This window comes from Lutra lutra, chromosome 6, assembly GCF_902655055.1.
Source record: "Lutra lutra chromosome 6, mLutLut1.2, whole genome shotgun sequence".
NCBI lineage: Eukaryota > Metazoa > Chordata > Mammalia > Carnivora > Mustelidae > Lutra > Lutra lutra.
The window spans coordinates 147,370,211-147,397,050 of NC_062283.1; the positions used below are offsets into that span (position 1 = coordinate 147,370,211).

General features: G+C 40.3%; 2 protein-coding genes across 7 annotated transcripts in view; both read right to left on the reverse strand.

Annotated features, from left to right (window-relative positions):
- PRKN (parkin RBR E3 ubiquitin protein ligase) overlaps window positions 1–26,840 on the reverse strand; it is a 1,375,032-nt gene that overhangs the window by 328,868 nt on the left and 1,019,324 nt on the right. The window lies entirely within an intron of this gene.
- LOC125102350 (polyadenylate-binding protein-interacting protein 1-like) lies at window positions 8,430–9,833 on the reverse strand. Its single transcript, XM_047733476.1, is given in 2 exon segments — window positions 8,430–8,771; window positions 8,773–9,833. Coding segments are annotated over 2 exon segments (1,104 nt in total). The 5' UTR covers window positions 9,730–9,833; the 3' UTR covers window positions 8,430–8,624.

A 26,840-nucleotide genomic window follows, 5' to 3' on the forward strand; every position in this document is an offset into this window, starting at 1 on the left:
AAGTGTTTCCCACTTGGGCTCTTCTTTGGCAAGCTGGAGTTTCAAGCCTTTTTTTTTTTTTTTTTTTTTTTTTAAAAAAAAAAAAAAAAAAAAAAAACACCAACTTAGGGCACTCCAGACAGTATAAAAACACCATCAACAAAATGGGGAACAAGTTTTAATAATAGAAACCTTTCCTTTAGGACCCTACTTTTTTTAGAAACAGGAAATGTTTTCAACATTTTTTTTTTTTTTAAATTAGAACAAGCTTCTGGTTAAATGGGATAATTCCAGGACAACTGGCCTGGTTGCTGGGGAAGATAGTAGGAATACATGCCGTTGTTCTCAACGACCTTTTCGATCAGGAGATGGAAATGCAATGACATGTCATAAAGGATGCGAAAGCAGCTCTGCCCTCTCTCTTTAATTAGAGCACTCAGTATTGTGATAAATTAGTCTGACTCGGTAAACTACAGGAAATAAATCTGCTGAACAGTTCCATTTTCCAATTGCTAGCTAGGTTAACACGCTTTCATAAACAAATAAATATCTCCATATGGACTATTATCCAAAGCAATTGTAAATCCTCGCAGCACTGGGCCGCGCAAGGCAGGGACATCCTTGGAATGGCTGAGCTCCGCTGAAGTCCTCGGTGTCCCTTTGAGTCACTGCCCAAATGAGGGGTGCCCTTCACTGATGGAATAAGGTGACACTTTGATTAATGCCACGAGCATGCTGTCCAGTGCTACAGTGAGTATTAAAGTGGCATGTGCTAATTTAAAATCTCAGCTGTCATTAGACTAGGGTGCATAGGGGAGTCACCTTCTCAGAAGAGCATTTCCCTCCCAGAGGGAACACAAGAAAGGCTGACTGTCTGCCCCTGCAGGTTTCCAGTAAGCCAAGTGCTGGCTCTGGAAACACCCTGAAATGATTTTATTTTTCTTGCTGAAAACAAAACCTCCAAAAGGGTGCCAAGCAGGTTCCATGTGGAAAGGTATGAAATGAAAATTAAGATTTTAATAAAACCAGAATAAAGGGCAAAATGGGGAAAAAATAGGATAGAATTAAAAAGTGATGCTTTAAACTTTTATCTGTTAAAAAAATCGTCAGATCTTAAAACACGTGAGAACATGTCTTTCATTGTGACTGCTCTCTGTCAAGACCTCAGACAAGGTGTGCATGACTGTCAAAAGGCATTTAAAGATGGCTTTGTGCTTGTGCTCAAAATGCAAAGATATGGGACGCCTGGGTGGCTCAGTGGGTTAAGCAGCTGCCTTCGGCTCAGGTCATGATCCCAGCGTCCTGGGATCGAGTCCCACATCGGGCTCCTTGCTCGTCAGGGAACCTGCTTCTCCCTCTGCCTCTGCCTGCCACTCTGTCTGCCTGTGCTCGCTCTCTCTCCTCTCTCTCTCTGACAAATAAATAAAATCTTTAAAAAAAAAAATGCAAAGATATATTCTTGCTAGCAGCTAGACATAATCATTTGGAGTTTCTCCTAGCGATCACTGGAAAATGCTACATAAAAGTGGGTAAGTTCTGAGTCATCAACATTGTTTACCTTTTTTCCAATTGTAACTCTTAAAAAGAGTCAAAACAAATCTGTTTCTTCCTGATTCTCTATGAAAGAAGAACGACTATCATTTCCCTGGTTTCCAGTGGCAATCCATTTAAAATGACATACCGTTTCCTAAAATGCCAATTTGCATATTTTATTTTAAAAATCACACACTCAGGTAACCGTTAACTACATTTTGGTTCAGTCCTAGATAACTGTTCTTTTACGTTCTGACCTGCAGCATGTGTGATACTTGAGTTTCCATTGACCAAGTGCTCAATGGAGAATTCACCTTGTATCAGGTGTGGTCCTTGGCAGAGGCCCCCGCTGTGTTCAGCACATTCCTCTATCCTTCAGTAGCTTATAGTCCTAAGAGGGAGAGAGATGCCTGTGGCAGGACCATGGGCTGAGCCTATTTTGTTCACTTGAACTTCCTTTTCTCAATTCTAAGATGGTAGCCAAGCCTTTTGTACTTGCCTCAGAGTATGTTTATGTTGTAGGGTGAAAACAAAGGGGGCTGCTAATAATCCATGACTACTACCCTACTCTTGGTGGAGCCCAAGTTCACCAGTTATTCCGGGAGTTCTGGAGGGGGAAGAGAGACAGAGAGATAGTGGCTTTGCGGGAAAGAGAATCAACTGGATAAAGATGGCAGCCTCTTCCAGAAAAGGAAAGGCTTAGAATTGGCATGTCTTATGGAAAATGACCATCAGAAGATACCATGAGCTTGCCTGGCCCATAGTAGGTGCTCTTTATGCTTTTCCTTATCCTAAAGCAGTGGGAAGTGGTAACAGCGGTTAAGGAGCCCAGCACGCCTGCACCTGCCTACAGCCCCTGCCCTGGGCCCCACGGGAGGTACACCTGACCTCCTGCAGAGTAGGCCCCTCAGGCCTCTGGGGACAGAGCCCGGGGGTTGGGGGGTGTTGAACAAGGAAGCACTGGGGGCAGTGGTGATTCTGACTATAGCCCAGTGACCCCTCTTCTACCCAGTCCCCTGACACACGTGCTAGGTCCTGGGAAGAAAGGGAATTGGGAAACAATGCTTTTATCTTGATCTGTGAAGCAAGTGGCATGCGCTCTACAACTTTGGGACCCCGCTAACAGGATAAACCAAGGTGGTAGCCCCCCTTCTTCTCCTCACCCTCATTCCTGTCCCAATGCTTCAGATTCCCAAGTGACTCTGACATCATGTCAACCCAGGGATGTTAGCAGGGACAGTCTAGATGAATCTGCAGTGCTTGGCAGGGTAGTGTGCAATCAACTAGATGAATTTGTGCTCAGGTACCTGAGGAACATATTCCGAGGGCTGCCAGAATCAAAGAAGGGGAGCTTTGAAATTTTAGACTTATTGTGCTGTAATGGGACCAGACGGATAACTCTTGGCTGGTGGGGTCTGGAGAGACTGGATTATTAAAGGATGACTGCCAACAGTATGGAAGGGTTGTTGTGGGCTGAGGGGTGGCACACACACTTGTCAGAGGAAGGAAGCAATGACTGAACAGAGGACAGAGGACTTCGGAATGAGGGAGTGGCAAAGGGACACACGTTCTTCAGTATAGTGGTATTTTACTTAACCACCTGCGTAAAAACAAAAAGTCAAAAGGGAAAGTTTGGATTGTCAGTCATAGCAGGGGACACTCATTTCTAAAAGGAAAAATAAGAAGACATTTCAAACTATTTTTTTCAAAGATTTTATTTTATTTTTTTTAATTTGTCAGAGAGAGAGAGAGAGAAAGCGAGCACAGGCAGACAGAGTGGCAGGCAGAGGCAGAGGGAGAAGCAGGCTCCCCACAGAACAAGGAGCCCGATGTGGGACTTGATCCCAGGACGCTGGGATCATGACCTGAGCCGAAGGCAACTGCTTAACCAACTGAGCCACCCAGGCGTCCCTCAAACTATTTTTAAAAGTACATGTTCAAGGTAATTGAAAATTTCTCATTGCTTTTAGGGATAAGATGTTGGAAGCAAGATGTTGGATAATTTTTAAAATTGGTCCTAGAGCATTTAAAAATTATGTCCACTTGGAAAAAGTATTTTAAAACTTTATTTATTTATTTATTTATTTATTTATTTATTTGAGAGAGAGAGAGACAGAAAGAGAGAGAGAGATGAGATGGAGAGGACAGAAGGAGAGAGTCTTAAGCAGACTGTGCAGAACACAGAGCCTGATGTGGGGCTCGATCTCATGACCGTGAGATCATGACCTAAGCTGAAACCAAGAGTCTGATGCTTAACTGACTACGCAATTGGGACCCCCTAGAGAAAATACTTAAAAAAAATTAATAAGGAAAAAATTCACTTATTGGCTTCTATCATTCAACGATCAATAGTCTTTTTTTTTTAATTGGCTGAGAAACCTGTTACATGATAGAGTTCATCATATTCACAATACTGTATTCAAAGCTTTGTATGAGATCTCATTATTCCAGTGCCAGTAAAGTCTGTTATATAGCTCATTAAATTTTTAAAGAAGTCCAATATTTGGAAAAAGTATATAGTAATGACCTGGAAATAACAAGCATTTCATACACAAATGTAGATTTCTAAGCCTGCGAAACATTTTCAAAAAAATGGGATAATCTGGCAAATAAGGGTTTTAGTGACAAAACATAATTATCTCAACAAGGTTTATATTTTAGGTCATAGAAATTGCCTTCTATGAAAAATAATAGCCGTCCCTGTGTAGCACTGCACAGATTTCAAGGCACCATTAAACAACTGAGAAATGAATTTCTTTTCAGAACGAAGGGCTATGCATCACTTCTATTGTATCTGTATCTAGCTGATTAGCGACCGAGTTAAAATTCCTTCATTAGGGGTCAGAAGCCTTTGCAAATTGAAATCAGTTGTTCTCAGGGCTGCTGGTAACATAATCTCGTGTTTATTGGAAACAACAGGAAAACTCTTGTTTTTTTCTATCAAAATGTGTACCATTTTGAAGGCTTGCCATACTTTTACTAGGCAAATTCTCTTACTTCATCCTTTGGTAAAGCTTTAGGAGGTCCCCTCCTCCCTGAGTGGAAATGATCTTCCAATAACAAATGTGCAAATTGTCATCAGCCACAACATTGGCTTCAGGGCCAAGAAGGCCAACATGGCTCATTCTGTTATGGTCCAGGTTCCAACATGCTGGGTCCAGGACAATCCAGCCAGTGAGCGCTTGACTGCCTTTCAGCATCTTGCCTTCTCCTTCGGGGAATATAAATTGTAATAGAAAGTAAATGCCATGTTTCCCTGCTTAGAGAAGGGGACTCTGGGTCACCCGGACACACTAGAATTGAGAAGCCAAATCTCTTTATCATTAAGAGACTTGGCCTTGACTGTCTGTGGCTGCAGAGCCCCTGCGGGAACTTGAGACCCATCACATCGTTTCTTTGGTAGCAGAACCACAAAGACACACACTTGGCAGAAGTCCCTCCTAGTGAGCAACTTCCAAAAGGACTAACTGCAGCTCCAAACTTGATGGGTACTGTTTTCTCAGAGCAACTCTTCTAGTAACAAGTCAGTGGTTCAGCCCTTTTCAGAATCAAACACGTCACCAATACACTATCATCACACTCAAATGTATACATATTATGCCCCTTGTATCATTTCTTTCTATGTAGAGCAAAAGCCCAATGACTAAATATCTATTTGAAAAGATTTGGGGTAAATTGTTGACCAGCCCTGATTTTATAGATCTGGGTTTGATTCTCTGAAAATGGTAAATTTAAGAGCAGAGGACATTTGTGATCAACTGTGAGGTTCCTGGGAGTTTAGGTCATCAACATTTAATTACCAACACCAGCTTTTAGCTATAGTTCTGTGTTTTGTTTTTAAATGAGTGCCTTGAAGATCTTCAGATGATTTTGATGTATTTAGCAGCTCTCCATGTAGTGTGTCATTGGATGGAGTAAAAATTGGGTGCCATGACACATAACACCTACCTTCCCTTGTTCCTTCTCACCCCACGTTCTCCCCATGTGTTTACGTTCTACTTTTCCACATGGTTAAAATTATACACGCCACAGGTAGGAATTATGTGTACATTATAATGCTTTTATAACTTTGACACCTTGTTAACATTGAATAAACAGTAAAAAGCATAAATCACAGAAAAAAAAAAAACTGCTAGTGACTTTTCTTATCGATCTCGTCTACCCAGTGAATTCCCATGACCTTCAGAATGAATTTCCAGCTCCTTAGGTTAGTATTAAACAACCCAGAGCCCATTGCTGAGATTTTCCAATCTTCTTTCAAACTACTTCCTGTCAACACACAGGGATCCAGGTAAATCACGGTTATGTTTTGAGAGGAACTGGAATTTCTGCCTTCAAATCTTTGCCAGTTCTGTTCTTTTGACCTGAAATGCACTTTATCTAGAGTCCCTAGCTGAAGCAAACCATGCCATCGCCATCTTCCCCAAAGTCCCCAGGTCCCAGAACCCCTCTCTCTCTACGCCCACAGCACTGTGCACATCACTGATGTAGCAGGAACCATGCGTGGGGTGGAGATACAGCTGTCTGTTGCTCCTCTTATTTCCTGAGGATGAGGTAAACTCGCCAAAGACAGAGAACATTCCTCATAGCTCCCTCCCTGTTACGTACATTATAGAGGTCGAAAACATGTTATGCTGAGTAGAAGAGAATCAAGATGTAATGTGTGGGCAGTAGAAAAGAAATGAAAGGAATGGACAATGCTATATTTAGAGCATAAAACAGAAAACATTAGAGTTAGATCTATCTTTCGCAAATATATATATGACATGTTTTCCTGTCCTTGGGATTGGATGACATACAGTTCTAACATTGGAAAGCCTTAAGTGTCTGCTCTCAAATGGAAATCTTGGCATAGGTGCACTGCACCCTGCTTTCATCATTAATTGAAGAACGTTAGAGGTAAAATTTAATAAGAAATTGTTTCATAATGTACCTTCCTTAGGCATCACTCTATCTCTTCAGTAGTCCACACAGAGTGCATTTTATGTCCTTCCCTCTTCGATCTTTTAAAAAAAGTCCCCCTGACTCCGACTTCTGTGATTCAACTCTCTGCCCCTAAACCAGCCTTCCTGTTGCTTACAACTCATGCTAGCCTTCGAGCTGCACTACTTTCCTGTGAATCATGCTGACTCTTTAATGAAGGAAGCAGAAATACGTCTGGAAATGGTGTGTAAATGCCATCAGTGGGCGCTCAGTGAACTTCTGATTATTTTCAGCTCCAGCCCTGGGACTGACTCTAGGCAATCTTCACTTGTCTTGGGAGGAATTCCCTGTTGGTATTCGGGAAGAAGGGATGGGATTGTGATTTTCTCCTTTCCCCAGGGATAGCAAGGAGGGTAACAGGATGGAAGAGAGTTAATAAAGAGTATATCAACAATATATCAGAACACATGTAAGAGCCTATGTTCTCATGCTTACACATTCCTAGAAATGGGTTTTTATAAAAAAGCTTCACCTAAGCCTGAAAGTTCATGTAAGACTCATAAAAGACAGTGACATTTTAATAACGTAAGTTTCACTTATTTTCAAACTTCAACTTTGCTGCCACCAAAACTGCTTGTTCTGACTTCTGCCCCCAGGACTTTTCTTTCAGGGACTCTAGGCTGAATACATACCATGGGTGAGTCCTTTTGTAAGTAATGCAAAAATAATGGTAAACTAGACAGGTGCATCTACACTCAGAGGATTCACATTTTTCTACGTGAAACAGACAATAAGGAAGTGAACGAATAATCCACCATTTTGCTGTTTTAAGTACCCAGTTACGCCGAAGGGCTCAGATGGGCTATGGACCATACTCTTTGGAATGCCAAGTTCAGCAGCAAGGACACACTGACTGTTAGCACTTCTCTTATGTGGCACAAAGATCAACATGAGACGTGGAGGGAGACACAGAAGTCTCAAGTTCTTGTTTCAAGAAAACAATTCTACAGATGATTGCCAATTCATTTGTAGATTAGTCTATAGAGCTGGGCCAAGATCACTAAGGGAAACTGGAAGTTTATTGCCTTCCAACTTTATTTCTTTGAGTGCAAACACTATGAAGATAATCTGTTCTCAGTCAGAGAAAAATTTAATATAGTGCTCCCTGATTTCTTCTATTTAATTCATGCTCTCTTGGCAGTCCCTACAGTGCATTCACTGTGTGTTCAAGTTTTGCCTCGATGTTTGTTTGCATCAGAGGGAGAATTAAGTTGTCCACCAAAAGAAGAAAAAAAAAAAAGAGTCCAGGTCCCTATTCCCTTAAAGCTGGCCTGAAAGTTACTGTTTTTATATCAGTTTTAATCAAATGTTTCTATAACACTCTCTATGTCAGCTCATTCCACTGCTAACACTTTTGTTTTCTAGTGATTAACCTTAACACACACAATTTTGCCTTAGCTTAGCCACTCTAAGTTATATAATAATTCCGAAGGAAAAGGTCAAATTTATGAATTTCTGGACTACTCACTACCCTGTAGAGACCATCAAAACCTTTTTTTAATAAAAGCTATTACTTTCCATGCCAAGAAATCCCCGGGTCATTGGAAGCACTGCGTCTGTCTTGTTCACCATCCCAGCATGCACCAAATGTCCTCAGTTAATGCTTTCCTGAGGGTTAACCTGCTAGTCGTCCTCTTGAAACATTAATTGTTTTCACTTCCAGCTTAACCAGATTCATCAGAGGGTTTTTAAATATTAAACTGTTTTGAAAAAGAATAAAAAATTTAATTTAGAATTAAATGAAGTAGAATAGTAAGTTTTACACCTAGAGGTAGATTCCATGCTCTAATTTCCTCCCACAACCGGTGAAAAATGCATGAATGCGATTACCCCGTACAACGTATCCTAAAAGATGAGGTCGTTCTGTGGAAACCATACGGCAGTACCGTCTGCACATGGGGAAATGGGTCTTTCTGTGTCTACATTTTTTTTTTTTTTTTTTTTTTTTTTTTTTTTTGTAGGGAATAAAGTTTATTTTGGCAGATAGTGTTAAACAAAATTAAAGTTGCATACATTAGTAACATAACTCAACATCCTTAATTTGGTATAAGTGTGACACATTTTCCTGTGTTCTGCTAAATCACCATAACCTAAACCGCTTTATAAAACTGATGTGCTGAAATTTATCTTTACTGCTTTCGCTTACGCTCTGATTCCAAACAAAACTTTTCATAAGCTTCTTCTATCTCTGGGTCCATCTCATCATCAATATCATCCAAGTATGGATCACCAGCCCCTGATAAATCTGTCCCATTTTCTTCATAATCTGGAAAAAAAGTCTTCTCTTTCAAGTAACTCTTGGTATTTCTCTTGGTAATCTGGATCAGCTGCGGTGAAAGGAACACCATCAGAGGTATAAAATGTTGGTTCATTCATAAAATAGTTAGGATCATTTTCAGGTGTTGCTTCTCTGTATGTTGAGGTTGCGTGAACTCTACCCCAGTTACTTGACCGGAGTTCTACAAGCTTCAAGAGCATTTGTTTCACATCTCTGCTGCAATTTGCATCTAGGACAACATTTTCAATTCTCTGAATGATTTCTTCCATATCAGTCTTTCCTTTCTCCTTCCAGGCATCTTCCAAAACTGACCCTGTCAACTTCAGTAATTTTACTGCACAAATTAAGTTGTCATCCATAGGATTAGAAAAGAGGGCATTCAGCAACTCCCGAAGACCAACCTGAAGAATATCTGCTCTTGTCACCTGTCCATTTGTTCCCTTGATCTCCAGGTTGAGATAGAGCTCTCCCAGGAAGAGGACGAACGCATGGAATCGTTTCCGAGTCACTTCGTCGCCTTTTGCAGCTTGATCTTTAACTTCATATTCGGTCCGACATCTTTGAAGCAGCAACTGTCGAAAGTTGCCGCTCTGTGGGCTAATTGTCAGATGATGGGACAGGTAATTACACAGGCGAGCTCCCATGTAAGAGAAATTTGGGATAGACGTGGCCTGTTGATAGATGAGTTCTACAAGTTCTTGTAAAGCATCATCTGTTGTAACCCAGCCATTCAAGGTCTCTGCAAACTGTTCAATTTCAGTTTCAAAACTGCCAGGCTGCTCTGTAAGATGATTCAAAAAATCCTGAACATATTCTGACAGAGTAGGATAATCCTCACAACCATCTTCATAGGATTCTGTATAATTAGAAGAATAACCTGATGGGTAAAATTCAGGAGCATTCGCAGACAGCTTAGACATTAATACAGGAGCTACAACCACCTGGGGTTTAGCCATTGCTGACTCCAAGTTCTGCTGCGGGATATTATCCTGTGAACTAGGTGGAGCTCTCAGGGGCCTCGTTTGTTCCCAGGCGGGCCCGACCTACGCGGTGGTTTTCAGGAGAGAAGTGCCTGTGTCTACATTTTTGAGTCCTGTAGGTACAAGTTGTCTGGATCCTGGTTTTTTTTTTTTTTTTTTTTTTTTTTTTTTTTTTTTTGATCCTGTATTTAAAATGGTTTCTGGCTCGATCAGTTTAGTTAACACATATTCTGTTGTGTGTGTGTGTGTGTGTTTTCTTTCCTTTAGATTTTACTTATTAGAGAGACCACAGGAGACAGGTCATGAGTGGGGCGGGCAGAGGGAGAGGAAGAAGCAGGCTCCCTGCTGAGTTGGAAGTCTGAGTCTGATGTGGGCTGGATCCCAGGATGCAAGGATCATGACCTGAGATGCTTAACCAACTGAGCTGTTCAGGTGCCCCCACATTCTGCTGGGTTTTAAGCAAACTTAATGGATGAAATTTTGAAAATGCAGAAAAGCCATGAAGGATTGGGAGTAAATACTTGGTCTGCAAAAACTTTAACAGTGATGTTCTTTAAAAGAAGAATACATTTAAATTATAAATCAATGATTAAATTTTGATTTGAAAGCCCCCTTTTCAAAACACAAGTACTGCACAAAGTGATGGACACTTGGCTACCTTTAATTCTTATAATTTGTGGTAGTTATGTTGTACCGAGCCACCTTGAACACTGACTGAGTGAATGCTGAATGAAGCATTGGTTCCAGAGGGAATGCAGGGTTAGGTCCCTGGGAGCCTCTGGCTGGTACACTTTCATCAATGGACCAATAGACAGCCTTGTTTTATATGCTATATAAACATGTATGTGTTTCTGTTTAAAGACAACTTATTTAATACATACTGTTGACTTACTAATTGAACTCATAGCTAAGACACTCTGACTCCTGCCTGACAGAGATCCTCTAACACATGTAGTTTTCTGCCTAAGGCACATCACGCACAGCCCTGTTGTGGGCAGGAACTAGCCAGCACTTGAATACTGTGCTTGCGGCCATCTTAAACAGCCAAGTCACCCACAAAAAGCACGAAACTGTGAAAACATGACACTAAATGGGCCATGGAAAGGACACTTGTTTACAGTGTGGGAGCTAAGATAAGAAGGCAGCGAGGCCCTTCCTTGACCTCTACTAGGAACGTGTTCCTCACAGGACTCCAATTTTCGCCAGTCTATGCCTGTCTGAACATGTCCAAAGGAGGACCAAATGTGTTGATTACAAATAACTTTTAGTGAGTAGGTGAACTTGCCAATGCAGAACCTGTGACTAATCAGGGATGACGTGATTATGTTTTGAACAAAGTACATTTGCAGTTGGTCAATTTGTGGATTATCCAGAATTTGTGCTAAAATTTCACTCCCTCCAACTTCCTATGTTTTGTGTCTTTCCATGTTAATACACAGCACCCTAGGAAGGAAAAGGGAAGGAAAGACACAGGAGAATGGGGTCATCGGTCTGGGCTGTGCACTGACACCAGATTGGCCTCTAACCCCCTCTGTGTGCTCAGTTTGTGGGAGCACGACTATCTTCCTGGGGAAAAAAACAACTGGAGGAACTTGAATCTGAAAATAAATACCAAGAAGGAGAAAACAGCAAAAACACAAAACAATTTCGTTTTACAGACTCCTTTTAAAGAATCACTCAAAAAAAGCAAAATTAAACCTCCAGACTATAATCACCCCTCAAATGAGTATTGCACAGATAATGACTCTCTATTGCTAAAATCAGCACATGTTCCTCTCTTGATGCTCTAAAATGTGAATGAGATCAAGGAGAGCCAAAAACAGTAAGTAGGCAGTGGCTTAAAATATTTTTTGCAAGCACTGACATTCTGGTCTTTATGGGGATCGTTGTGAGGGGAAAATTGTGAATATGGTTTTAGAAGCAAAAGCTTTCATCTTAATGGCTATAGCTTGAGAAAAAGGTAAGAAGCTGGTATAAGAAAAGTGGGTATATAGCCCTATTTATCTTCAAGTTAATTTAGTTTTAGCAACCCTGGCAATTTTTTGTCCTTGATTTTAAAGATACTACATTTCTGATGATAAAAAATACTTTTCTGATCATAAAAATAGATGTTGTTTTCAGAATTTGAAAAACACATGAATATATGAAGATGATAATTAAAAAAAAAACTATACAACATAGACGGAAAACTAGTCCTAGTGATTTTTGAAAACCAATTACAAAGTTGTTTTAAATGTGTCCTTCACAGAACAATACCAACATAGATTTTTTTTTTAAAGATAGATTTCTTTTCCTTGTCTTAATTTAAAAAAAAAAAATGGCTTATTTTGTCCTCCATTTCTTGCAGGGGAGTAGATGGTTTATCTTACTAGATTTCATTTCAAAGGGAAAATATATGTAACTTAGTCCCTTATCCAGGTGATAGATGAATCCAGGCTGACCAAATAATGAAATTGGCAAGTGTGGGGCATCTCCCTGTTTTCAAATTCCCCACGTCATCTGTCTCTGCTAAAAGATACACCAAATTATAAACAGTGGTAGGAATTTGGGGGGCTACACTTCCAGCGTTCACAACAGAAATCCATTTATTTCTAATATTGGAAAAGCCCTATGTCTTTTAATATTAATAAGTATCATGAACAACTCAAGCTTTCCCAAATTTAATCTTCACTGAAGCATTTATGATAGGCTTTCTATCCCAGACTTAATTCTTTCGAAATTCTTACATATAATCACTTCTTATAATTGGTGCACAGCTATTAAATGATGTATGGCCAATTCCCAAAGTTTCAAATGGATAAATATTAGTCTAATGTGCTCAATCAATGCCTAGAAATAGCTCTAAGCCCTTTTCCTGCAAGGGAAAATATTTACCATATATCACAGTTAGATTAGCCACAGGCACTAAGCAGCTGATGGAAAAGCCTAGAAATTCTTGTAAATGTCCTTGCCCTTCTGTGAAGGACATCCTCAAAAGACAGGAAGGAAAAGGAAAAAACAACAACAACAATAACAAGATGCACTAAAAATTATAGAGAACTTTTAATATGCTTCTTTGCCAGATTAGCCATCCCATATATATATATAACATGTTATAACAACAGAGTTTCAATAAAAAAGCTTTGACTACGAATTATGGAGTAACCAGGGTCATAGCAGACCAACTGTATAATGAATCTAACTTCAGAAAAATCAAAATAGTGAAATACTAATGAGATGCACTTCACATAATTTTGCCTTTTTAATTTTTAATTGGGGTAAAATATACATAACACAAATGCCCTTTATTATTTAAAAGCAATTAGGCATACAGTGTATTATTTATAACTACTATAAACCCACTTTGCTCTTTTCCACTTGAGTCAAGTCAGTATGGAGTTTTTGGCAGGGGGAAGAGGGTAAAATTTTAATTGTAGAAATGGCTGGTATCTTTTCCTTCCTCAAATAAATTCCTGCCAGTCATACTAGGTCTGTCACATTCCAACACTTGGTTTTGGCTGAGAACAAGAAGTACATGTAACTGTCCAGTTCTTTTATGAATTCCAATAAACAGATTCTTCTAACAGTAAATAGTTCTGTTTCCTACCCCTCGGGTGCAGTGTGTGGGGGAGGGGATTCCTCTTCTAGCATGAGCAAAAGACCTATGGATTTCAGTACCACCTAAGGAAGCATTTTCAGACAGCCTTGCTCTGAGTACAAACTGGAAGTGGCTACTTTATGATGTGGGCGCCCCCAGTGGTTGGAAATACTGAATGCTCACATGACGTTACTGTACAGCAGATTTTCCTGGTCAGCTGCCACAGCACCCAGATGCCCAGGCCCTAGTCCCATAATTCAATTTCAGTTGTTCTTGGATGAGACTAGCCGTTGGTATATTTAAAAAAAATTTCCCAGGTGTTTTCAATGTGTTGTGAAATTTGAGAACCCCTGGGTGTATCAGAGGCCAGGGATTCACAGGTCAGCCAAGGGGGGCTCCTGTTGTGCCCCCACCCTTGCCCTGAGATCGTGAGATGGGATGCTGTCCTGCCTGGTGACTATCCCTGCTTCTGTCAAGGGAGAATGGAGTTGAAAAGCATGGCACCAACTTCACTGACTAATCTAGGAACTGAAAAGCTCAAAAGAAGACATATGGAGTCAGAATATACCGTAAAGCAAGGAAATGTATTCCCGATAACTGAAATTGGGGGTGAGGGGACTTCCCTAAAACAATGAATGAAGGACAGAGGACATAGTTGCCATATTGTTTTTGAACTAATGAGGATCAGTTCAGAGGTAAAAGGGGCTTTTTTCCCTAGTATACACTCCTTGGTGTAGCTGTAACCACCGTTTTAAGGCATTCAATGTCTTCCTCAGCCCAAATGCATTCTCAGGAAGGGCCTGGACCTCACCACAGGGATGATGGAACTTCACCTGGTAATCTGACTCAGAAGCACTGCATCTGGAGGCTTAACTGCATGGAATGAAAAGGCTTGATTATTTTGAAAGGGATTTATAGGATAATTCATAGAGTGGGAACTTCCTTTTCCTGTAAGTATGGGATCTCTGCATAGAAATGGCCATCATGGAGGAGGGATACAGGTGAGAGCTAATGGGGGGTTCATCTGAGAACTGAGATCTGGGACCAGTACAGGCACCCTGAGGGCATCGGAAAGTGACATAGAGAGGAGGGACCAGATGTTCTTCACTGCCAATAAAAGATACAGTAAGAACAGAGTGGCTTAAATCACAAGCGAATAGTATGTGAGGGACACCTTTCTGATTACTTTGTTGAATGGCTGCAGAACTTCCTTTAATGGATGGGTTTAAAAACAGGGTACCTTCGTCTCTGTACAGAACATCCAGGAGCATTACAAATATTTTCATTCCTCCCATCCAGGAGAAAAGAGAGGAGAAGCTGCATGGCTCTAAGGCTACGGCATGAAAGACGACACTTGCCGGGGAGTCAGAGGAGAATCAGTAGATAAAAGGGTTCAGAAAAGGTAAAGAATTATACAATCTGGGGACATCATTTCTTCTCCAAAGTGAAGTGATCCCACCTGTCAGGGTCTTTGATGTCACTTGGGGGGTTGACATTCTATTTTCATGGCCTAAAATATTTGGGTAGGGTATTTGGGAGTTTCTATTCTATGGAACTAAACTCTGAATGAGTAAAGGACAAGACTTAGCTTAGTTCCATGCAATTTATTTAAAGGCCCCAATGCAATGCAAAAGTAGACTGGACCAAGACCCTCAGGTTTGTGATACTCCCTGTGTCTAGTTTAAGAACACACCTAAATCTAAGGGTTCCTAACTGCTTATGCAAAGTTTTAGAGGCTCTTTGATAATAAATATATTTCGTGGTCAGCCTGGACGATGATGCTGGCTTTTCTATCTGTGAAATAATTTGCATTGTGTTGTGTGAGTGTGGGTGTATGTGTATGTGTGTGTGTGTGTGTGTACTCTAACCAGGACATTTTGAAGTATATGGTTATACTACCTTATGAAAATTTTATTTATTTTAAAAATTATTTTAGAAGCACAGAATATAAATATGAGTGCATGTGAAATTTAGGTAATGAAGGCTATGTATGCAAATGTACTACTTTTTTGTGGTTTTTATTGCAGAAAACAGTATTACAAGCTCAGTTGGCCTCAGTAGTAGTATCTGATTTCCCAATTTGCTAATATTTTGTGGGTAGAACTGTGCATCTGGACTCATAACTGAAGAGAACATGTAAACTCTACATTCTTTCATGGAAATGCTGAGACTCTGAATCATGGGCCACTCTTTGTGAGCACACAGGGCACTTTCCCTGTTCCCACCAGTAAAGCCGATCTGGGAGCAGCTCAGGATCCCCAGAACTACGCAATATTTTAAGGGCTCCTGCTCTCTTTATGTGGCTCCATGTCAAAGAGCCTGTTAGTCCCTAAGCGTCAAGGTATGAGCGAATCATAACAGATCATTTGAATCTGGAAACTACGGGCAGTTCTCCGGCTGGTATGACACCTGCCTTGGATACTGAGGGATCAGAACAGCCCCATTTCCTGAAGCACCTCTGAAGCTGCGGTGTTATGAGAGCTGCTGTTTGTAATCTCTCCCTTCTGGTGTGGAAGGAAGGGCAATGATAAACAGAAGGCACACATTATAAGGTTGCTGTTAATGCTGGGTGTCCTATAAAAAGCTAATAAGTGGAGGTACGTTTTTTCTCTACACAACTGTGTTCTGGCAGTCCCTATAGAACATGGCCACCCATAGTAAAAAAAATTTCTAATCTAAACTTGACCAATCATCAAGACCACCAACTTCATTCTCCGATCTTAATACCCTTTACTTTTGTTTTTGGTTAATCTGCTCCTCTTAATTAGCAGTATGTAAGATATACTTTACTTCCCTACGACTGAATAGCAGGGTTAGAATATTTTCCCTCTTCCCCTTCCCTAATCTTTTAAGCCATAGGTAGGTTCGATAGCTGTTTCCATATGCATTCTCATCAACCATCATCCAGAAGCACTCAATTCATCACGACCTTTAAAATTGAGAATGCTCTTAAACACCAAAGAAGGACAATTATTGAAAATCAATCCCTGGCATTTCCTAATTGTAGAACAATTTTCCATGTCAGAGTCCATGTTTATATAGCTAATTCTTGTTTTTTTTTTTCTCATTTTAATTCTACAGTTACAGATTCATTCCCCGCTAACTACTCAGAAAATGCTGCAAGTTTCCTCCTCATCTTTGGCTCTGTAATCCCATGCACAACACTTGGGCAAGGCACATGCTTAATTACAAAGCATACTAACATAGGTCAAAATGCAACCAAAGCTTCTAGTAGGAGATTAATTAAAGAAAATTAAATTAGTATGACTGAATTAAGTGAAGCAATTAAAATAAGAATAACATACATTTCAAGTATACATGTAAAGATCTACATATTTAAAATTTTAAAGAACAAAATGCAGAAAAATCACACTGAATGCAAGTAGGTTGACAGACGAGGTATAGAGAGAAAAAGGTCTAATAATAAAATGTGATTTTTAAAAAGATTGATTGATTAATTGATTGTTTTAGAGTATGCACACATGAATGGTGGGGAAGGGCAGAGGGAGAGGGAAAGAGAGAGAATCTCTAGCAGATTTGGTGCTGAGCATGGAGCCTGAGGCAGGGCTCCATCTCACAACCCTGAGATCGTGAGTTGAGCCAAAATCAAAAGTCAGACACTCAACTGATTGAGTGACCCAGGAGCCCTGCAATGAGTTTTATATGCCAGTACATTTGGGAATTCACAATGGGTTAAATAACATATTTAAAAAGCTATAATGAAACTTAAAGATCAAATATCCATCCAGCGACACAAACATTTACCATGGATGGTTGGAGTCTAAATTTGTCTAAGAGAATATACTTGTTAGCACACATTCCAATTAAGGATATAGTCTTATTTTTCATATTGAGTATTTTCTGTATGACAGGCAGGTAATAATCATTTTATTTAAGTACCCCATTTAATTCTCACAATAAGACTGTGAAGCTGGTATGTTATATTTATACTTGGCCTTTGAACAGTATAGGCATTAGGGCCACTGACCCCCACATAGCTGAAAATCTGCATATAACTTTGACTCCCCAGAAACTTAACTACAGATAGCCCACTGTTGATTGGAAACCTTACCGATTACATAGTCAATCAGCACATATTTTGTTTATTATAGACTGTATTCTTAAAATTGAGTAAGCTAGATTAAGAAAACGTTACCAAGAAAATCTCAAGAGAAGTACAGTACTGTACTGTATTTATTGAAAAAAAAAATCATGTATAAGTAGACCCCTATAGACATCTGCCCCAAACCTGTGTTGTTGAAGGACTGACTGTATACTAATTTTACAGAAAAAGTGCTGGGGGCTTAGGCAGACTGAGTAAATTGACAGTGCTGGAGAGTGAGGAAGTGACAGAGCCTGGAGGTAACTAAACTTGCCCTGAAGTCAAGAGCTATGAGTGACTTGTCATCTGTGTGAAGTTAGGGACTAACCTCTGGCAAAGGTGCTAATTAAATGAGTAGTTAGACAAAAAAGTAAATGAGGAGGGTCTATCTGACTTCAGAACCTGTACTCTTCAAGAATGTATCAAAATTCCTTGAAAAGGAAGTTTCTCCCAAATCTCCAATTTTTCTTACCAGTCCCTTCTACACGTGAATGAATTGGACTTGAGCATTGCTCTTAAAAATACTTACTTATTTGAGAGAGAGAATGAGAGAGAGAGAGAGAGCACGAGAGGGTGGAGGGTCAGAGGGAGAAGCAGGCTCCCCGCTGAGCAGGGAGCCTGATGCGGGACTCGATCCTGGGACTCCAGGATCATGTCCTGAGCTGAAGGCACTCCCTTAACCAACTGAGCCACCCAGTCACCCTTAAAAATACTTTGGAATTAAAATCAGCAAGAAGAGGAGAAGAAAGTGTTCAGTTATATACAAAGGAGCAGAAAGGTTAAGAAAGAGCAAGGGAAAGGGCCTTTGAAACTTCCCGGTCTTCCTGACTTCTTTTCGGGATTGTTACAGAGCTCCCTTCATAAGTCTGGCTCTCTGTAGCACTTCACTTCTGCAGCTATCAGTTTATTATTCACTATATGCTCTTACACTTCTGCTTCTGGCCAAGAGGGAGTAATGGGGACCAGACTTAGCCTCCTGAAAGAAACCAAACAGACAAAATAAATGAATCAACGGTTTTCAAGATTCTGTATGTCAGGCAACGATCCCTGAGAGATGTTTCCCAATGAGGTGAGTTCTACTTGTGCTAAGCTGGCTGTCTTGAGAGTTTCCAGACTGCAGCTGGGGAAGGGGGAATCCTGCAACTCCACCAGCTCCCTGAGTTGAGGAGATGGAGCAGACAGTTCGGGGAGAACAAGGAGGGCAGAGTTCACAGAACAGTGTTCCAAAGAGGGAAGAGTTACTTTGAGAGAGAATCCTGATGGTCTCCTTGAATATTCAATGGGTATTGATCAGCACATATGAGATGACTATCCAAGGAAAGCTTTGCAATAGGATGAAAGGATACTGCCTTGTATTCACTCTGGCCCCAGAGCAGCATCTGTTTCCACCATCCAGCAATTGGTGGAAACAGAAAACTTTTCTGTTTGCCAGAACTGCTGGTGGAAACATCCAGCTGTTTTCCCATCTAGCAGTTGGGGAATAATTGGTCTTGGGCCAATTATTAACTGCTCAGGACCCAGCTAACAAATCATGAAAGCAAGACACAAAAGGATCAAACGGTTTCCAAATAAAATAATGGCACTCCAGATTAAACAACAACAACAACAACAACAAAACCTCAGGAATATTAATAGAAATACAAAAATATCTAGCACCCAACTTGTTAAAATCCACAACATCTGGCATCCAATCAAAGATTACCAGGCATGTAAAGAAGCAGAAAAACACAGGTCATGACAAATTACCCCACCATGGCATGTTGAATTAGCACACAAAGACATTAAAATATTAAAACAAGGGGCGCCTGGGTGGCTTAGTGGGTTAAAGCCTCTGCCTTCGGCTCAGGTCATGATCCCAGGGTCCTGGGTTCGAGCCCCGCATCGGGCTCTCTGCTCAGCAGGGAGCCTGCTTCCTCCTCTCTCTCTGCCTGCCTCTCTGCCTACTTGAGATCTCCGTCTGTGAAATAAATAAATAAAATCTTAAAAAAAATAAAACAAAATATTAAAATAAAATATTAATAAAATATTTAATTTTATTAAATTTATTAATTTATTTTATTAATACAATAAAATATTAAAATCTTTACTCTAAGAATGGAGAGATCTAGCTGGTGCATGGGTCAGAAGATTGAATACTGGGAAGATGCCAATTTCCCCTGATTGAGCTACAGATTCAATGCAATCCCAGTCAAAATCCCCTCTGGTTGTGTGTGTGTGTGTGTGTGTGTGTGTGTGTGTGTAGAAACTGAGAAATCAATTTCAAAATTTATGTGGAAATCCAAATTACCTAGAATCTGTAAAATACTTTAATGAAAGGACAAATCTGGTTAACCAACACTACGTGCTGTCAAGACTTAATATAAAGCTGTCATTATCCAAACAGCATGGTATTGCTGTTAGGATAGACAAAAGAAATCAATGGAATGGGATAGAAAGGTCATAAACAGACACCCACATGTGTGGAAAACTGATTTTTTACAAAGGTCCTGAGGCGATTCAGTTGAAAAAAGACCAGTCTTTCCAACAAATTGTGCTGGAATAATTTGATATTCACATGCAAATAAACCTTGATCCATGCCAATTACCACAAAATGGATACTAGACCTAAACGACCATAAACCCCTAACCTATTATACTTCTAAAGGAAAAAAAAAAAGAGAAAAACTTTTTTTTAAAAATCATGTAATAAGTTTTTTTTTTTTTAAGATTTATTTATTTATTTATTTATTTATTTGACAGACAGAGATCACAAGTAGGCAGAGAAGTAGGCAGAGAGATAGAGGGAAGCAGGTTCCCTATTGAGCAGAGAGCCCGACATGGGGCTCGATCCCAGGACCCTGAGATCATGACCTAAGCCGAAGGCAGAGGTTTTAACCCACTGAGCCACCCAGGTGCCTGAGAAAAACTTTGTGATCTCAGATTAGGCAAAGAGTTCTTAGCTGTCACACCAAAACATGATTCATAATAAGAGAATAACCTGATAAATTGGACTTCATCCAAATTAAAATGTCTTCTCTTTGAAAGACACTGTTAGAAAACTAAAAAGATAAGCCACACACTGAGAGAAAATATTTTTGTAAATCTGATAAAGGACATGTTACCAGAATATAGAAATAACTCTCAAAACTCAGTAATAGAACAGTCTAATTAAAATGTAGTCTGGCACCTGGGTGGCTCAGTCCCAGTTAAGCATCCAACTCTTGGTTTCAGCTCTGGTCACAAGCTCAGTGTCATGAGATCGAGCCCCATGTTGGGCTCCATACTCTGCGTGGGGTCTGCTTGAGATTCTCTCACTCTTTCTGCCTCTGCCCCCCAACCCCCACTCACACTCACTCTCACTCTCTCTCATATAAATAAATAAATAAATAAAAATCTGTTAAAAAATGGTAAAATATGTGAATGGACCCTTTACCAGGGAAGATATAAAGATGGCAGATAAGCCCGTGAAAAGATGCTCACCATCATTCGTCATTAGGGAAATGCAAACCAAAAACCCTGCCACACACTTACTGTGATAGCTAACATTTAAAACGCTGACCACTCCGCCAAGTGTTGGCAGAGACATGGAGGAACTGTACCCTCACACACTGCTGATGGGAATGGAAAATGGTGTGCCCCTTTGGAAAATAGTCTGGCAGTACTTAAAAAGTTAAATATATATTTACCTTATGACCTAGCTATTCCATTCGTAAGTATTTACCCAGTGGAAATTAAAGCCTACATTCATACAGACTTGCACACAATTACTCATCATAGTTTTATTTTTAATAGGCCCAAACAGGGAATGTCCCATATACCCATGAACAGGTAACTAGGTAACTATCTGTGATCTACGGCATGATGGAATGAATGAAAATTAATGAACTACTGATGCATATTACAACATGGGCGACCTTAACTATCTCAATAACATCTATCTCAGTATCATTATGCTGAGTGTAAGAAGGCAGGCAAGCAAGAGTACATACCATATCATTATTCCATTATATAAAATTTTAGGAAATGCAAAGTAAGCTACATTGACAAAAAGCATTATCAGTTGATGCCTACAGATGCAGGACGGGAAGGAGGTGTAGGAGAAAGGGGTTACCAAGGGGGGATGAGGGAACTCTTCGGGGTGATGGAGATGATCATTATCTTGATTGTGATGGTGGCATCACAGGACCACACATATACGCCAAAATTATCAGATTATATACTTTCAATACAGGCAGTTACCCCAATTAAATTGTTACAGAGTTATATAATCCCTCAATTTTCCCTCTCCTCCAGCATCTACAGTTTTGAATTCATTGGAAAACTTTAGAAGCTTTTACTGGACGTCATATTACTTTGCCTGGGAGGTCTTCAGCCAGGAGTCTTTCTAATCTTCCTTTGGTTTCCATCCATGAGCCATCATGAACTCTTGGATCATTGTGGTATCAGGACCACGACCCCTCATTCTCAACGGTCTTCAAACATTTTTTCCATCTTCCTTCCTAATTACAGTATAGATGGAACCCTTGCTTATATCCTGAACTCTCCCTGTGCTGTGATGCCCAGCTATCCTAATTCTCAATTTGCTCAATGCTCCAGACTTCACCTTGGCTTTCAGTCTTCTTATTAGATCTTCTTTATTTCTGGGGACTTTTCTTCCACCCTCTTTTGTGCTAGCTGATTCCTACAACATTCTTGCTCCGCTGCACGTCACTTTCTTGGGAAAGTATTTTTTCCATCAAAGTTTTCGTAAGTGACCCTGAACCATGACCCCTGAACTTTTCCTACCAGCCTGTGCCCCACTGAATTTTACTCACCTGTTTACCTGTCAGTACTCCTTTAGGGTATAAGACTACCTTGATCTGAGCTGACTGGGGATCTGATACAAGGAAGAGGGAACTGAGTCATCTGCGTGAGTTTACAATTTCTCTGTTTATCCAGAGAAAATTTAAGGACATGTTTCCGATGAAAGTCAAAACAATAACAAAAACAAAACCATATTTATGTACTGCCCTTAAGCATGATATATAAATCCAAAAGGCGTGATCAGTTCTCTGACTGAGCATTTATACCATTTATATTTGGGACATTTGGTCCTAAGAAATTCTTCCCTGTAGTGTCTTAGGATAAGGAAGTTTTCAAGTTGAAATTGCCATAAACTACATAGTTTTTGAAAGTCGGCATGAGTGTGTCTTAGCCAGGCAGGGATGAAATGGAGATCTAATCTAATCTGGAACCCTCAAAAGAAATTCTAGGGAAGGAAACATTCCAAATTACGGAGTTCGTTTACAAGGTCAGTATGCAGTAGCTGACTGTTGGCTTTCGTTTGTCTGGAAGGTCGCAGCATTTCCAAAAGAAACAACTTGCTTTCGTAGAAACTGGGGAGGGAATCTCTTGAGGTTATGTAAATCTACAAATCCAACATTCTTATAAATGTGTACATTGATCTCTAAGTGGTTAAGAGAGGTGACAGAACTGAAGTAACCTAAGTAGAAAAGTGTCACTGCAAGTTCTTCTCATATTCTAACTGTTCCTACGAGGTGCTCTCGGGGCAAGAAAGAGTTCTGCCTGTGGATTAAACAGTAGCTTTACCCAGCCTCAAGCAGAGATGACTGTCTATTCAATTTGGAAACACAGTTTCCATGACTTGTCGCCCTGCCATTTATGGGTAGTTGGAATGTGTTTATCCTTATCCTTATATTTAGTCCAAGAATTTCTTGGAATAAGCAAAATGAAACATGAAAATAAAGTTGCTGGGTTTTTTGGTTTTCGGGTTTTTTTTTTTTTTTTGTCTTTTTCTGTTTTGTTTTTATATCTTAGCTATGGATTTCGGGCAAACATTTTATTTAAAGCATAACCTTTCAAATAAGCTAAAGAATATTCGTAAGAAGTGTTTTTCCTCCAGTGATAGTATCCATAGTTTTTTCTTTCTTCCTAACCTATTATACAATTACAAATCATTGAACTATAGTCTCTTAGTACCATAATCAATTTCTGATAATTAGCTAAAATTTAGGAGTATGTATTAACTAGCATTGACCAATGTGATATCTAGCATAAAGCATATCTTGAATTTTGTTCAACGAAATTATGATGCATGTATATGCATCATATGTATATGGTTGCTGTGTGTATATACGCATACATGTATACATATATATTTATTTCATATTTGATATAAATTTAGAAGTTAACATTTCAACTCAGCATGTTTATTCTAATTCTTAAGCATATTATGGGAACAGAAATACCTAAAGAAACCATGGGAAACCTGAACACCAGCCATTCAGGAACTTCAAGTGGTAGCCACAGGGAAACGTATTTTTGATAATCTGCATCCACTAAGGCCAGACATGGAAGTAGTGACAAATCAGTGGTGTTCCTGGTCTTTTACTTTTTTAACTGTAAGTTATTGCAAGAGCTAATTGCAATCATTCTTTATTTTTATAGAATAATCTTCTCATCCAAAGTTATACTCTTTACTATAGATGTACATTTCTTTTTTCAGTTATTGGTGGTAAGTCAAAAAAGAAATGTAAGTATCTTATTTCTAGACATACAAGAAAATTGAATCCTGTAACAGTAAAATATCATCACAAGACAAGAGGATAGAAATTCTACCAGAATTAGTGAAAAAGATAAATTTTTTAGACTTCAAAAGTAAATGCAAGGTGGAAATAACCCATGTGTTCATTGACAGATGAATGGATAAGCCAAGTATGTTGTATACATACAAAGAAAGAGTACTCAGCTTCAAAAAGGAAGAAAATTCTGACACCTGCTACAACATGGATGGAACTTGGGGACATTAGGTTAAGTGAAATAAGCCAGTCACAAAAAAACAAATACTGTGTGATTCCATTTAGCTGAGGTACCTAGAGTAATCAAAATCATAGAGGCTGAAAGTGATTGGTGAAGGGTGATTGCAGGAGCTGGGGGGGAGGGAGAATGGGGTGTTAGTGTTCAATGGGTGTGGAGCTTCAGTTTGGGAAGATGAAAAATGTTCTCGTGACGACGGTTTGTGCAACAGTGTGAAATGTATTTAATGCTACTGACCTATACACTTAAAAATGGTTATAATGGTAAATTTTATGTTTTGTATACTTTACCATAATAAAACAATAGATGTAAGACCTACAATGTAAAAGCTATAAAACTTTTACACAGAAAGCACTGGAGAGAACCTTCCTCACGTGGAGCTAGGCAAAGGCTTCTTAGACCCAACCAAAAGCATGAATCATGAGAAAAGCCGATTCCCTGGACTTCATCATAAAAAAAAACACATTTTTCTCTGCAAAAGACACTGTTAGGAGAATAAAAAGACAAACTAGACCAGAAGAAAATATTTGCAAATTACATATCTAACAAAGGACTTATATACACTATATATAAAGAACACTGAGGACTCAACAGCAAGAAAACACAGTACTCAGTTTCTGAATGGGGAAAAGAATTAAACAGAAAGTTCTTCAAAGTCAGAGAGGTAAGAAAGCACACAAACAGATGGTCAATGTCACCAGCTATTGGTGACATGCAAATAAGATTCGTGCTGAGATGACACCACATGCCTGTTAGTGTGGAAAAAGCAAAAGTCCTGACAATGCCAAGTGCTGACAAGGATGTAGAACACTGAGGACTCCAAGTGACAAGACGGTCTATGCAGAAAACCCCAAATAACAAATTATTAGCGCTGTTTCCCCACACAGATACATGATTCCTTCTCTCATCTTCTGCCTTTCTTTGCTCTGTCAACTCTTTGGTAACTGAATATTTGGGCCCCCCCCCACCCCAAAGTAGTATGTTGAGACCTGATCTCCAAGGTGATGAAGTTAACAGGTGGAAACTTTGGGAGGTGATTAGGTCTTGAGGGTGGGACCCCCATGAATGCCATTAATACCATTTTTATAGAGGCTCTAGACTGCTTCCTTGTCCCTGCTGCCATGTGAGGACACAGTGAGTGGATGGCTGTCCATGAACCAGGAAGCTGGCGCTCACCAGACACTAAATCTGCCAGCACCCTGACTTGGACTTCTGGCACCCAGAACTGCGAGAAGTAAATTTCTGTTGTTTTAAGCCACCCCATCTGTGGTATTTTTGTTACTGTGACTGAACGGACTATGACATCTCTGTGGTCCACTCCGTTCAATACTTGGACAGATCCTCCCCCAGGACTGTCCATCCCTCGTTCATTCTCTCCCTTCCTCACTTAGCAGATCACACCCTAAGTGCTATTTACTTGATTTGTATGTTTCCTGTCAGCTGCACCAGCTGTGGGAGGACATGGATCTTTGTCTCTTTTGTTTGGTGATGTGCCCAGGACCTCAACCGGTGCCTAGCAATGCACTACAGGCCCAATAAATGTACGTTGCATGAATGAAGCCCTTGGATCTTTTTTGTCCAGGAGCCAGATGAAGGTATCTCCCCCTTGGTTTGGTCACCCCCTTACCTCATGAGGCTACGTTCATCCCTATCTTGACTCACACTGGCATCTTTAGTCAGTTTACCTTTATTCTCTAATTAAACCCCACCTTTCCATTCTATTTTATTCTTTATCAAGATTTTATTGTTTTATTTGCTGCAGAGAGAGAGAGAGAGCGTGCATAAGCGGGGGAGAGGCAGAGGGAGAGGCAGACTCCATGCTGAGCGGGGAGCTGGATATGGGACTCAGTCGCAGGACCTGGGGATCCTGACCTGAGCTGAAGGCAGACATTGAGCTGATGGAGCCACCCAGGTACCCCCGCACCTTTCCATTTTAAACACTCCCAAAGAGAATGAGTTTTTCTGGTTTCTCTTCTTCACATGTGAGTCTTACTATGTGGGGATTCCTCTCTTGGCCTTTTTAAAATCTCGTCCTCAGGTCTCATCTAAATCAGGGACATTCGCTGTCAACCCAAAGCGGAAAATCCGCACATCCTAGGACTTCCGGTGTCCAGCCGGGGCTGCACGTGGCTGAAGCCTTGCTCGGGACCCTAAGTGGCTGCGCGCCAAGTCTACGCGTCCCTCCCCCCACTCCTGACCGCTGCTCCAGGCTCGCCTCCCTGACTCCACCTGTCTGTGTCCAAGTAATTCTTCCCCTCGCCCAAGATGCAGACTTTGGCATCATCTGTGATTCTTCCTTCTCCTTCCTTCCTCACTGTCATCCTCTGACAGCAGATGCCCCCTAAGCCACAGTTTCAGTTACCCACAGTCTGCCATGGTCTGGAGGCAGATGACTGCCCTTCTGACTGCCCGTCAGAGGGTCAGTGGTAGCCTAACATTGCATCCCAGCACCTATGTCCTTCCCTTCCCTTGGACTCATCACACGGCATGGCACCCCTCACATCCTCATAAGGAGAAGGGAGACTGTGGTACAGTAAGCATGGGTGTGAGAGAGGGGCCACGTTCAGGTGACCTTGAATGCAGTCTATTGTTATAGTTGCTCTATTTTATTAC